This window comes from Oncorhynchus masou, chromosome 8 (genome assembly GCF_036934945.1).
Source record: "Oncorhynchus masou masou isolate Uvic2021 chromosome 8, UVic_Omas_1.1, whole genome shotgun sequence".
NCBI classification, from domain to species: Eukaryota; Metazoa; Chordata; class Actinopteri; order Salmoniformes; family Salmonidae; genus Oncorhynchus; species Oncorhynchus masou.
This window is the reverse complement of record NC_088219.1, coordinates 4,392,465-4,407,456: the sequence shown is the minus strand read 5'-3', so window position 1 is coordinate 4,407,456 and position 14,992 is coordinate 4,392,465. Positions and strand designations below refer to the sequence as shown.

At 47.0% G+C, this 14,992-nt stretch overlaps 1 protein-coding gene across 1 annotated transcript in view; it reads left to right on the top strand.

The window, feature by feature from the left end:
- LOC135544005 (rho guanine nucleotide exchange factor TIAM1-like) overlaps nt 1-14,992 on the top strand; it is a 176,822-nt gene that overhangs the window by 62,958 nt on the left and 98,872 nt on the right. The window contains 4 exon segments of the mRNA XM_064971328.1: nt 4,073-4,405; nt 4,894-5,128; nt 11,680-11,852; nt 13,310-13,534. Coding sequence (XP_064827400.1) covers nt 4,073-4,405; nt 4,894-5,128; nt 11,680-11,852; nt 13,310-13,534 — 966 coding nt within the window.

Sequence of the window (14,992 nt, the reverse complement as noted above, 5' to 3'; positions counted from 1 at the left end):
GGATGATAGTGGGGTGAACAGGCAGTGGCTCGGTTGTCCTTGATGATCTTTATGGCATTCCTGTGACATCGGGTGGTGTAGGTGACCTGGAGGACAGGTAGCTTGCCCCCGGTGATGCGTTGTGCAGACCTCACTACCCTCTGGAGAGCCTTATGGTTGTGGGCGGAGCAGTTGCCGTACCAGGCGGTGATACAGCCCGCCAGGATGCTCTCGATTGTGCATCTGTAGAAGTTTGTGAGTGCTTTTGGTGACAAGCCGAATTTCTTCAGCCTCCTGAGGTTGAAGAGGTGCTGCTGCGCCTTCTTCACGATGCTGTCTGTGTGGGTGGACTCTTTCAGTTTGTCCGTGATGTGTACGCCGAGGAACTTAAAACTTTCCATCTTCTCCACTACTGTTCCATCGATGTGGATAGGGGGGTGTTCCCTCTGCTGTTTCCTGAAGTCCACAATCATCTCCTTAGTTTTGTTGACGTTGAGTGTGAGGTTATTTTCCTGACACCACACTCCGAGGGCCCTCACCTCCTCCCTGTAGGCCGTCTCGTCGTTGTTGGTAATCAAGCCTACCACTGTTGTGTCGTCCGCAAACTTGATGATTGAGTTGGAGGCGTGCGTGGCCGCGCAGTCGTGGGTGAACAGGGAGTACAGGAGAGGGCTCAGAACGCACCCTTGTGGGGCCCCAGTGTTGAGGATCAGCGGGGTGGAGATGTTGTTGCCTACCCTCACCACCTGGGGGCGGCCCCGTCAGGAAGTCCAGTACCCAGTTGCACAGGGCGGGGTCGAGACCCAGGGTCTCGAGCTTGATGACGAGCTTGGAGGGTACTATGGTGTTAAATGCCGAGCTGTAGTCGATGAACAGCATTCTCACATAGATATTCCTCTTGGCCAGATGGGTTAGGGCAGTGTGCAGTGTGGTTGAGATTGCATCGTCTGTGGACCTATTTGGGCGGTAAGCAAATTGGAGTGGGTCTAGGGTGTCAGGTAGGGTGGAGGTGATATGGTCCTTCACTAGTCTCTCAAAGCACTTCATGATGATGGAAGTGAGTGCTACGGGGCGGTAGTCGTGTAGCTCAGTTACCTTAGCTTTCTTGGGAACAGGAACAATGGTGGCCCTCTTGAAGCATGTGGGAACAGCAGACTGGGATAGGGATTGATTGAATATGTCCGTAAACACACCAGCCAGCTGGTCTGCGCATGCTCTGAGGGCGCGGCTGGGGATGCCGTCTGGGCCTGCAGCCTTGCGAGGGTTAACACGTTTAAATGTTTTCCTCACGTCGGCTGCAGTGAAGGAGAGTACGCATGTTTTCGTTGCAGGCCATGTCAGTGGCACTGTATTGTCCTCAAAGCGGGCAAAATAGTTATTTAGTCTGCCTGGGAGCAAGACATCCCGGTCCGTGACGGGGCTGGTTTTCTTTTTGTAATCCGTGATTGACTGTAGACCCAGCCACATACCTCTTGTGTCTGAGCCGTTGAATTGAGATTCTACTTTGTCTCTATACTGACGCTTAGCTTGTTTGATTGCCTTGCGGAGGGAATAGCTACACTGTTTGTATTCGGTCATGTTTCCGGTGGGAGTATTGATGGGAGTATTGATGGTAACAGGTGAGAGTAATGATGGTAACAGGTGTGAGGAATGATGGTAACAGGCGAGAGTATTGATGGTAACAGGTGTGAGTAATGATGGTAACAGGTGCGAGTAATGATGGTAACATGTGTGAGTAATGATGGTAACAGGCGAGAGTATTGATGGTAACAGGTGGTAACAGGTGTGAGTAGTGATGGTAACATGTGTGAGTAATGATGGTAACAGGTGCTAACAGGTGTGAGCAATGACGGTAACAGGTGTGAGTAATGATGGTAACAGGTGCAAGTAATGATGGTAACAGGTATGAGTATTGATGGTAACAGGTGTGAGTAAAGATGGTAACAGGTGGTAACAGGTGTGAGTAGTGATGGTAACAGGTGTGAGGAATTATGGTAACAGGTGGTAACAGGTGTGAGTAATGATGGTAACAGGTGTGAGTAATGAGTAATGACGGTAACAGGTGTGAGTAATGATGGTAACAGGTGTGAGTAATGATGGTGACAGGTGTGAGTAATGATGGTGACAGGTGGTAACAGGTGTGAGTAATTATGGTAACAGGTGGTAACAGGTGTGAGTAATGATGGTAACAGGTGGTAACAGGTGTGCGTAATGATAGTGACAGGTGGTAACAGGTGCGAGTAATGATAGTAACAGGTGGTAACAGGTGTGAGTAATGATGATAACAGGTGTGAGTAATGATGGTAACAGGTGTGAGTAATGAGTAATGATGATAACAGGTGTGAGTAATGATGGTAACAGGTGTGAGTAATGAGTAATGATGATAACAGGTGTGAGGAATGATGGTAACAGATGAGAGTATTGACGGTAACAGGTGTGAGTAATGATGTAACAGGTGCGAGTAATGATGGTAACAGGTGTGAGTAATGATGGTAACAGGCGAGAGTATTGATGGTAACAGGTGGTAACAGGTGTGAGTAGTGATGGTAACATGTGTGAGTAATGATGGTAACAGGTGGTAACAGGTGTGGGCAATGACGGTAACAGGTGTGAGTAATGATGGTAACAGGTGCAAGTAATGATGGTAACAGGTATGAGTAATGATGGTGACAGGTGTGAGTAATGATGGTGACAGGTGGTAATAGGTGTGAGTAATGATGGTGACAGCTGGTAACAGGTGTGAGTAATGATGGTAACAGGTGGTAACAGGTGTTAGTAATGATGGTAACAGGTGGTAACAGGTGTGCGTAATGATAGTGACAGGTGGTAACAGGTGTGAGTAATGATAGTAACAGTTGGTAACAGGTGTGAGTAATGATGATAACAGGTGTGAGTAATGATAGTAACAGGTGTGAGTAATGAGTAATGATGATAACAGGTGTGAATAATGAGTAATGATGGTGACATGTGTGAGTAATGATGGTGACAGGTGGTAACAGGTGTAAGTAATGATGGTAACAGGTGGTAACAGGTGTGCGTAATGATAGTGACAGGTGGTAACAGGTGTGAGTAATGATAGTAACAGGTGGTAACAGGTGTGAGTAATGATGATAACAGGTGTGAGTAATGATGGTAACAGGTGTGAGTAATGATGGTAACAGGTGTGAGTAATGAGTAATGATGGTAACAGGTGTGAGTAATGAGTAATGACTGTAACAGGTGTGAGTAATGAGTCATGATGGTAACAGGTGTGAGTAATGATGGTAACAGGCGAGAGTATTGACGGTAACAGGTGGTAACAGGTGTGAGTAATGATGGTAACAGGTGTGAGTAATGATGGTAGCAGGTGTGAGTAATGATGGTAACAGGTGGGAGTAATGAGTAATGATGGTAACAGGTGTGAGTAATAATGGTCACAGGTGTAAGTAATGATGGTAACAGGTGTGAGTAATGATAGCAACAGGTGTGAGTAATGAGTAATCATGGTAACAGGTGTGAGTAATGATGGTAGCAGGTGTGAGTAATGATGGTAACAGGTGTGAGTAATGATAGCAACAGGTGAGAGTAATGAGTAATGATGGTAACAGGTGTGCGTAATGATGGGCAGCCTGGCGCCCTCGAGCACCAGAAAGAGAGAGCAGGAGCAGGCGAGACAAAAATATTTATCTTTTTGGGGGGGGGGTACTACATGATTCCATATGTGTTATTTCATAGTGTTGATGTCTTCACTACTATTATTATACAATGTAGAAAATAGTAACAATAATGAAAAACCCTTGAATGAGTAGGTGTGTCCAAACTTTTGACTGGTACACTGTATATACACATGAGAAGCACAATATTTAGTCTGATATTTATATCATAAATAGCCAACAACATGTCGGAAATTAGAAGCAGAACCTCAGTGACGTCAACTCGATTATCGAGGCGACCACTCTATCGATTCATGACACCAGTCTTTTCCTATCAAATCCATGAAGAGAAGTGAACAAGTGCACACTTTGGGAGGAAGGAGTTGAAAAGTTGGGACGTAACCTGTGTACCTCTCTCTCTCTCTCTCTCTCTCTCTCTCTCTCTCTCTCTGTCTCTCCAGGACATATCGGGCGTGCTGGGAGAGGGCAGTGAGTACGGCGATAGCGGCATCGACGGGGTTGCCACGGAGACGGACGGGGAAGTGGGGCCGGGGTCACGGCGGCGCTGTAAGGCTATGTCAGCCTCGTTCTCCGTCTACTCTGCTGCCGGGAGCAGCGCGTTTAACGGGAGTGACAGCGGGAGCAGCAGTGGAGGAGGAGAGGGAGGAGGAGGAGGAAGAGGAGAGGGAGGAGGAGGAGGAAGAGGAGGAGAGGGAGGAGGAAGAGGAGGGGGGAGAAAAGGAGGATGGGAAATGTATGAGAACTTCCATCAGGACTTTGAGAATCAACACTGGGTATGAATCTGTCTCTCCCTGATATGATGTGATGATATGATGCTTCACTGTTAACAACTCTGTGCCATCCTTCTAATTGATCATTCAACAGTTCTCATTCATTCAGAACTTGACTGTTAAACTGTTTAAACTTCACATTTAAATTGACATTAGTTTGATTTTGTTTTAAAACTTTAAATTGAGATCAGTTTGATTCTGTTTTAAAACTTTACATTTAAATGTAGATTGTTTTAAGATTAAAAAGACTAAAGTAGGTGGTTTATTCTGTCTGTCTGTCTGTCTGTCTGTCTGTCTGTCTGTCTGTCTGTCTGTCTGTCTGTCTGTCTGTCTGTCTGTCTGTCTGTCTGTCTGTCTGTCATCAAACCTCCCTCTCTCTCTCTCTCTCTCTCTCTCTCTGTCTCTCTTTCTCTCTCTCTCTCTCTCTCTCTCTGTCTCTCTCTCTCTCTCTCTCTCTCTCTCTCTGTCTCTCTCTCTCTCTCTCTCTATAGACTCGTCGAGAACGTGACTGCGCGGAGGAAGCGGGCTCAGCTGAGAGTGACGAGCGTAGCAGCGGCACACTAAGCACGGCTTACCCATCAGACGCTCTCATTGGCTGCTGTGCGCAGGGCACGGTGAGGAAGGCGGGAGCTCTGGCAGTGAAGAACTTCCTGGTTCACAAGAAGAACAAGAAGGTGGAGGCAGCCACCAAGAGGAAGTGGAAACATTACTGGGTTTGTCTCAAAGGTACATGGGATCCACTGCTTTTGTCAGTCTTCACCTCTAATCATAGACTGATAACTGGTAGACTCACACATATCTCACACATATCTCACACATATCTCACACATATCTCACACAGATCTCACACAGATCTCACACACATCTCACACATATCTCACACATATCTCACACATATCTCACACACATCTCACATATCTCACATATATCTCACACACATCTCACACATATCTCACACACATCTCACACATATCTCATACACATCTCACACATATCTCACACACATCTCACACATATCTCATACACATCTCACACATATCTCACACACATCTCACACATATCTCACACATATCTCACACACATCTCACACACATCTCACACACTTCACACACACATCTCACAACAAACTCATTATTGCCTTTTTTTAGTTAAATATCTTTCTTAAATTTCAATCAGTGTTTTACCAATTTATTCCAATATGAGATGCAGCTCATCAAAATGAATGAACCAATCATCACTAAGTAATTGGGGTAACACATTGTTTGGATAGTTCATCTGTAGAAGCTGTCTGTCTGTCCTTATATTTCCTCTCCTCTATTCAATCATTGTAATTTAACACCATGACTGAATCATAACCACTTGAGATCCAACAGAACAGAGGAGAGAAAATAGCTCCTCTGTTAACATCCTTGTTTCTCCCCTCCTCTGCTAACATCCCTGTCTCTCCCCTCCTCTGCTAACATCCCTGTCTCTCCCCTACTCTGCTAACATCCCTGTCTCTCCCCTACTCTGTTAACATCCCTGTCTCTCTTCTCTCCTCTGTTAACATCCCTGTCTCTCTTCTCTCCTCTGTTAACTTCCCTGTCTCTCTTCTCTCCAATGTTAACATCCCTGTCTCTCTCCTCTGTTAACATCCCTGTCTCTCCCCTACTCTGTTAACATCCCTGTCTCTCTCCTCTGCTAACATCCCTGTCTCTCTCCTCTGTTAACATCCCTGCCTCTCTCCTCTGTTAACATCCCTGTCTCTCTCCTCTGTTAACATCCCTGTCTCTCTCCTCCTCTGTTAACATCCCCGTCTCTCTCCTCTGTTAACATCCCTGTCTCTCCTCCTCTGTTAACATCCCTGTCTCTCTCCTCCTCTGTTAACATCCCCGTCTCTCTCCTCTGTTAACATCCCTGTCTCTCTCCTCCTCTGTTAACATCCCTGTCTCTCCTCCTCTGTTAACATCCCTGTCTCTCTCCTCTGTTAACATCCCTGTCTCTCTCCTCTGTTAACATCCCTGTCTCTCTCCTCCTCTGTTAACATCCCTGTCTCTCTCCTCTGTTAACATCCCTGTCTCTCTCCTCTGTTAACATCCATGTCTCTCTCCTCTGTTAACATCCCTGTCTCTCTCCTCCTCTGCTAACATCCCTGTCTCTCTCCTCCTCTGTTAACATCCCTGTCTCTCTCCTCTGTTAACATCCCTGTCTCTCTCCTCCTCTGTTAACATCCCTGTCTCTCTCCTCTGTTAACATCCCTGTCTCTCTCCTCCTCTGCTAACAACCCTGTCTCTCTCCTCTGCTAACATCCCTGTCTCTCTCCTCTGCTAACATCCCTGTCTCTCTCCTCTGTTAACATCCCTGTCTCTCTCCTCTGTTAACATCCCTGTCTCTCTCCTCCTCTGTTAACATCCCTGTCTCTCTCCTCTGTTAACATCCCTGTCTCTCTCCTCCTCTGTTAACATCCCTGTCTCTCTCCTCCTCTGTTGACATCCCTGTCTCTCTCCTCTGTTAACATCCCTGTCTCTCTCCTCCTCTGTTAACATCCCTGTCTCTCTCCTCTGTTAACATCCCTGTCTCTCTCCTCCTCTGTTAACATCCCTGTCTCTCCCCTCTGCTAGCATCCCTGTCTCTCTCCTCTGTTAACATCCCTGTCTCTCTCCTCCTCTGTTAACATCCCTGTCTCTCCCCTCCTCTGCTAGCATCCCTGTCTCTCCTCCTCTGTTAACATCCCTGTCTCTCTCCTCTGTTAACATCCCTGTCTCTCCTCCTCTGTTAACATCCCTGTCTCTCTCCTCTGTTAACATCCCTGTCTCTCCTCCTCTGTTAACATCCCTGTCTCTCTCCTCTGCTAGCATCCCTGTCTCTCTCCTCTGTTAACATCCCTGTCTCTCTCCTCTGCTAGCATCCCTGTCTCTCTCCTCTGTTAACATCCCTGTCTCTCTCTTCTGTTAACATCCCTGTCTCTCCTCCTCTGTTAACATCCCTGTCTCTCTCCTCCTCTGTTGACATCCCTGTCTCTCTCCTCTGTTAACATCCCTGTCTCTCTCCTCCTCTGTTAACATCCCTGTCTCTCCCCTCTGCTAGCATACCTGTCTCTCTCCTCTGTTAACATCCCTGTCTCTCTCCTCTGCTAACATCCCTGTCTCTCTCCTCTGTTAACATCCCTGTCTCTCTCCTCTGTTAACATCCCTGTCTCTCTCCTCCTCTGCTAACAACCCTGTCTCTCTCCTCTGCTAACATCCCTGTCTCTCTCCTCTGCTAACATCCCTGTCTCTCTCCTCTGTTAACATCCATGTCTCTCTCCTCTGTTAACATCCCTGTCTCTCTCCTCCTCTGTTAACATCCCTGTCTCTCTCCTCTGTTAACATCCCTGTCTCTCTCCTCCTCTGTTAACATCCCTGTCTCTCTCCTCCTCTGTTGACATCCCTGTCTCTCTCCTCTGTTAACATCCCTGTCTCTCTCCTCCTCTGTTAACATCCCTGTCTCTCTCCTCTGTTAACATCCCTGTCTCTCTCCTCCTCTGTTAACATCCCTGTCTCTCCCCTCTGCTAGCATCCCTGTCTCTCTCCTCTGTTAACATGCCTGTCTCTCTCCTCCTCTGTTAACATCCCTGTCTCTCCCCTCCTCTGCTAGCATCCCTGTCTCTCCTCCTCTGTTAACATCCCTGTCTCTCTCCTCTGTTAACATCCCTGTATCTCCTCCTCTGTTAACATCCCTGTCTCTCTCCTCTGTTAACATCCCTGTCTCTCCTCCTCTGTTAACATCCCTGTCTCTCTCCTCTGCTAGCATCCCTGTCTCTCTCCTCTGTTAACATCCCTGTCTCTCTCCTCTGCTAGCATCCCTGTCTCTCTCCTCTGTTAACATCCCTGTCTCTCTCCTCTGTTAACATCCCTGTCTCTCCTCCTCTGTTAACATCCCTGTCTCTCTCCTCCTCTGTTGACATCCCTGTCTCTCTCCTCTGTTAACATCCCTGTCTCTCTCCTCCTCTGTTAACATCCCTGTCTCTCCCCTCTGCTAGCATACCTGTCTCTCTCCTCTGTTAACATCCCTGTCTCTCTCCTCCTCTGTTAACATCCCTGTCTCTCCCCTCCTCTGCTAGCATCCCTGTCTCTCCTCCTCTGTTAACATCCCTGTCTCTCTCCTCTGCTAGCATCCCTGTCTCTCTCCTCTGTTAACATCCCTGTCTCTCTCCTCTGCTAGCATCCCTGTCTCTCTCCTCTGTTAACATCCCTGTCTCTCCTCCTCTGTTAACATCCCTGTCTCTCTCCTCTGTTAACATCCCTGTCTCTCCTCCTCTGTTAACATCCCTGTCTCTCTCCTCCTCTGTTAACATCCCTGTCTCTCTCCTCCTCTGTTGACATCCCTGTCTCTCTCCTCTGTTAACATCCCTGTCTCTCCCCTCTGCTAGCATCCCTGTCTCTCTCCTCTGTTAACATCCCTGTCTCTCTCCTCCTCTGTTAACATCCCTGTCTCTCCCCTCCTCTGCTAGCATCCCTGTCTCTCCTCCTCTGTTAACATCCCTGTCTCTCTCCTCCTCTGTTAACATCCCTGTCTCTCCCCTCCTCTGCTAGCATCCCTGTCTCTCTCCTCTGCTAGCATCCCTGTCTCTCCTCCTCTGTTAACATCCCTGTCTCTCTCCTCCTCTGTTAACATCCCTGTCTCTCTCCTCTGCTAGCATCCCTGTCTCTCCTCCTCTGTTAACATCCCTGTCTCTCCTCCTCTGTTAACATCCCTGTCTTTCTCCTCCTCTGTTAACATCCCGGTCTCTCTCCTCCTCTGCTAGCATCCCTGTCTCTCTCCTCCTCTGCTAGCATCCCTGTCTCTCTCCTCCTCTGCTAACATCCCTGTCTCTCTCCTCCTCTGTTAACATCCCTGTCTCTCTCCTCTGCTAACATCCCTGTCTCTCTCCTCTGTTAACATCCCTGTCTCTCTCCTCCTCTGTTAACATCCCTGTCTCTCTCCTCTGCTAACATCCCTGTCTCTCTCCTCCTCTGCTAACATCCCTGTCTCTCTCCTCCTCTGCTAACATCCCTGTCTCTCTCCTCCTCTGTTAACATCCCTGTCTCTCTCCTCTGCTAACATCCCTGTCTCTCTCCTCTGCTAACATCCCTGTCTCTCTCCTCCTCTGTTAACATCCCTGTCTCTCTCCTCTGTTAACATCCCTGTCTCTCTCCTCCTCTGCTAGCATCCCTGTCTCTCTCCTCTGTTAACATCCCTGTCTCTCTCCTCTGTTAACATCCCGGTCTCTCTCCTCTGCTAACATCCTGGTCTCTCTCCTCCTCTGCTAGCATCCCTGTCTCTCTCCTCCTCTGTTAACATCCCTGTCTCTCCCCTCCTCTGCTAAAGACACAATACAATACTCTACTTAGCCCTATAGGTTCTGGTCTAAAGTAGTGTACTATATAGGGAATAGGGTGACATAGGGCTCTGGTCTAAAGTCGTGAACTATATAGGGAATAGGGTGCCATAGGGCTCTGGTGTAAAGTAGTGAACTATATAGGGAATAGGGTGGCATAGGTCTCTGGTCTAAAGTAGTGCACTATATAGGGAATAGGGTGCCATAGGACCCTGGTCTAAAGTAGTGCACTGTATAAGAATAAGCATCACTACTCTGGACGGCTCTGACTTAGAATACATGGATAACTACAAATACCTAGGTGTCTGGCTAGACTGTAAACTCTCCTTCCAGACTCACATTGAGCATATCCAATCCAAAGTTAAATCTAGAATCGGCTTCCTATTTCTCAACAAAGCATCCTTCACTCATGCTGCCAAACATACCCTCGTAAAACTGACCATCCTACCGATCCTTGACTTCGGCGATGTCATCTATAAAATAGTCTCCAACACTCTACTAAACAAACTGGATGCAGTCTATCACAGTGCCATCCGTTTTGTCACCAAAGCCCCATACACTACCCACCACTGTGACCTGTACGCTCTCGTTGGCTGACCCTCGCATCATACTCGTCGCCAAACCCACTGACTACAGGTTATCTACAGGTCTCCACCTTATCTCAGCTCACTGGTCACCATAGCAGCACCCACCTGTAGCACACACTCCAGCAGGTATATCTCACTGGTCACCCCCAAAACCAATTTCTCCTTTGGTCGCCTTTCCTTCCGGTTCTCTACTGCCACTGACTGGAACGAACTCCAAAAATCACTGAAGCTGGAGACTCATATCTCCCTCACTAACTTTAAGCACCAGCTGGTAGAGCAGCTCAGAGATCACTGCACCTGTACATAGCCCATCTGTAAATAGACCATCCACCTACCTCATCCCCATACTGTATTTATTTATTTTGCTCCTTTTGCACCCCAGTATCTCTACTTGCACATCTACCATTCCAGTGTTTAATTGCTATACTGTAATTACTTCACCACCATGGCCTATTTATTGCCTTAACTTACCTCATTTGCACTCACTGCATATAGACTTTGTTTTCTTATTGTTCTACTGTATTATTGACCGTATGTTTGTTTTACTCCATGTGTAACTCTGTGTTGTTGTTTGTGTCACACTGCTTTGCTTTATCTTGGCCAGGTCGCAGTTGCAAATGAGAACTTGTTCTCAACTAGCCTACCTGGTTAAATAAAGGTGAAATAAAAATAAATTTAAAATATAGTGGATAGGTCTCCATTTCAGCCCTAATCAGAAGGTTTAAAAGTGTTTCCCTGCTAACACAGAGCCTGTGCTGTCTACTAGGTTGAGATGTAGTTAAGTTTGTGTCTGAAATTAAACATCTCAGTTAAAATAAAACATCTCAGTTAAAATGAAACATCTCAATTAATGAAATATCTCAGTTAAATAAAACATCTCAGTTAAAATAAAACATCTCAGTTAAAATAAAACATCTCAGTTAAAATAAAACATCTCAGTTAAAATAAAACATCTCAGTTAATGAAACATCTCAGTTAAATGAAACATCTCAGTTAAATAAAACATCTCAGTTAAATGAAACATCTCAATTAATGAAACATCTCAGTTAAATAAAACATCTCAGTTAAAATAAAACATCTCAGTTAAATAAAACATCTCAGTTAAATGAAACATCTCAGTTAAAATAAAACATCTCAGTTAAATAAAACATCTCAGTTAAATAAAACATCTCAGTTAAATGAAACATCTCAGTTAAATAAAACATCTCAGTTAAAATAAAACATCTCAGTTAAAATAAAACATCTCAGTTAAATAAAACATCTCAGTTTGGTGTTTCCTCTCAGGAAACATGATGTCATGTATAACCTTAGTATAAAACATCTAACATCCACCCCCCCCCCCCATATCCCAGGATGCACTCTGTTCCTGTACGAGACTGACGGGCGGTCGGGGATCGACCATCATAGTGTTCCGAAACACGCGGTGTGGGCTGAGAACAGTATCCTTCAGGCCGTACCTGAACACCCCAAGAAGGACTTCGTCTTCTGCCTCAGCAACTCTCTAGGGGATGCATTTCTCTTCCAGGTAGCAGAGCTGGGGGGGGGTTACGCGTGCCTGCTTTAGTGTTAACGCGGGGGGAGGGGGGTACGCGTGCCTGCGTCAGCGTTAACGGGGGGTTACGCGTGCCTGCGTCAGCGCTAGCGTGTGTGTGTGTTTGACATTTCCTTGTATCAGAGCTAGCTGTCATGTGTCACTGTGGTTATGGTCCCTGAGATGGTAGCAGGTAGGAAATGTGGGTGGGGAGGGGGGGGGGGTACGCGTGCCTGCGTCAGCGTGCGTGTGTGTGTGTGTTTGACATTTCCTTGTATCAGAGCTAGCTGTGGTTATGGTTTCCATGTATAAAGGTCCCTCCGTCATATCATGACACACAGTGCCACTAATCCCTTTACCAAAGACCACCGTGCCCCGTTGTTGAAATATAGTCATATATACTGAAATGTCTACGTTGGTAATTTGATCACTACGCTTGCTGTCAGACAATTACATTCAGGACACCACGACATGATAAATTGATAAATTGATAAATTGATAAATTGATAATAAGAGAAGTAATTGATCGTGATATTTTATGCCAGTCTGACAACAATAGAGACTGGGGCCATTTAGTCTGGTATCGGGATTCTAAGAAATGTCTCTCCTGTGTCAGGCCACCCAACCCTGTGTCCCTGAGGTGTCACACTAAAATCCTTCCCTATTAAAACCCACTGTGTATTCTGTCCTCCTGTGTCCCTGAGGTGTCACACTAAAATCCTTCCCTATTAAAACCCACTGTGTATTCTGTCCTCCTGTGTCCCTGAGGTGTCACACTAAAATCATTCCCTATTAAAACCCACTGTGTATTCTGTCCTCCTGTGTCCCTGAGGTGTCACACTAAAATCCTTCCCTATTAAAACCCACTGTGTATTCTGTCCTCCTGTGTCCCTGAGGTGTCACACTAAAATCCTTCCCTATTAAAACCCACTGTGTATTCTGTCCTCCTGTGTCCCTGAGGTGTCACACTAAAATCCTTCCCTATTAAAACCCACTGTGTATTCTGTCTTCCATTGTCCCTGAGGTGTCACACTAAAATCCTTCCCTATTAAAACCCACTGTGTATTCTGTCCTCCATTGTCCCTGAGCTGTCACACTAAAATCCTTCCCTATTAAAACCCACTGTGTATTCTGTCCTCCATTGTCCCTGAGGTGTCACACTAAAATCCTTCCCTATTAAAACCCACTGTGCATTCTGTTCTAGAGTGTCCCTGAGGTGTCACACCAAAATAAATTCCCCTTCAATCATTCTGTGGTCTTAACAGATCTACCCCCCCCCCTTACCTGTATGATGTGTCACACTAAAACCCTTCCCCAGGTGTTGGGCCAGATAGAACTCGAGAACTAGATGACAGAGACACACATCCAGTGTAACACCTTAATGTTTCCCCCACTTATACATAATCCACATATGATGTGTCACACTAAAACCATTCCCCCCTCTGCCCCAGACGTCGGGCCAGACGGAACTGGAGAATTGGATCACGGCGATCCACTCAGCGTGCGCTGCTGCCGTTGCTAGGCAACATCACCGGGAGGATACGGTGCGATTGCTAAGGACAGAGATCAGGAAACTGGAGCAGAAGATAGACATGGACGAGAAGATGAAGAAGATGGGAGATATGCAGCTGTCTGCGGTGACAGATAACAAGAAGAGAAAGACTATTCTGGAACAGGTGAGGGAGGGAGGGAGGGAGGGAGGGAGGGAGGGAGGGAGGGAGGGAGGGAGAGAGGGGGAGGGGGAGGGAGGGAGGAAGGGAGGGAGGGTGGGGGGGGAGGGGGAGAGGGGGAGGGAGGGAGGGAGGGAGAGAGAGAGGGGGGGGGGGGAGGGAGGGAGAGGGGGGAGGGAGGGAGGGAGGGAGAGAGGGAGAGAGGGGGGGGGGAGGGAGGGGAGGGAGGGGGGGGGGGGAGGGAGGGGGGGGAGGGAGGGGGGAGGGAGGGAGGGTGGGGGGGAGGGGGAGAGGGGGAGGGAGGGAGGGAGAGAGAGAGGGGGAGGGAGGGAGGGATGGAGGGAGGGAGAGAGAGAGGGAGGGAGGGAGGGGGGGAGGGGGGAGGGAGGGAGAGAGAGAAGGAGGGAGGGAGGGAGGGAGGGGGAGGGAGGGAGGGAATTTAAATTGACAGTTCTCTGTTTTTCCATCCTTAATTTTTCCCCCTTAGGGGATATTTAGAAACACTTTAAATAAGGGTTGTGTTTCTTGCAGGCTCAACCTGGCGTGAGGTTTTCATGACCGTGTCAATCTCTCTACGACAAGGTGACTTTTATCAATATATTCGGCTCTATTTACTCTCTCTGATTTGAAAATGTTAATTACCGTCAAAATAGACATCTTGCAAAACTACAAATCCCTGCAAGCTCCTGCACGTCATCTCAAGCTGAGACTTTTGCTAAAAGTTATTGTGTCCCTTTAAAAGCACCAGACAGAACACAGAATTGTCAATTTAAAGAAATGTTTACAATTGAATAATTACTACATTTAGCTAACATTAGATAGTTCATCCAGACATCCCTACCTTTGCCTTGATTCGTCAGTCTCGTCCAGATCATCATGGAATTTGTAGTTCTTTATGATAGCCACATTAGCAGCTAATTACCATTTCCTGTTTAGGGGGTAAGTCCCCAGCGAATATATTGATAGAAGCCATCTTGTCGTAGAGAGATTGACAGGGTTATGAAAACGTCACACCAAGGTAACAACAACAACAAACACAGACAACAACAACAAACGCTGACCTTATTTTAAGCGTTTCTATAATCCTTAATGGTGCATGGTTTGATAACATTCATACAATGTTTAGAGCAAGAGTGAACAGGACATTCCCCACAGGACATTCCCTACAAGACATTCCCTACAGGACATTCCCTACAAGACATTCCCTACAGGACATTCCCTACAGGACATTCCCCACAGGACATTCCCTACAGGACATTCCCTACAGGACATTCCCACACAGGACATTCCACACAGGACATTCCCTACAGGACATTCCCACACAGGACATTCCCTACAGGACATTCCCTACAGGACATTCCCACACAGGACATTCCCCACAGGACATTCCCTACAGGACATTCCCACAGGACATTCCCTACAGGACATTCCCTACAGGACATTCCCACAGGACATTCCCTACAG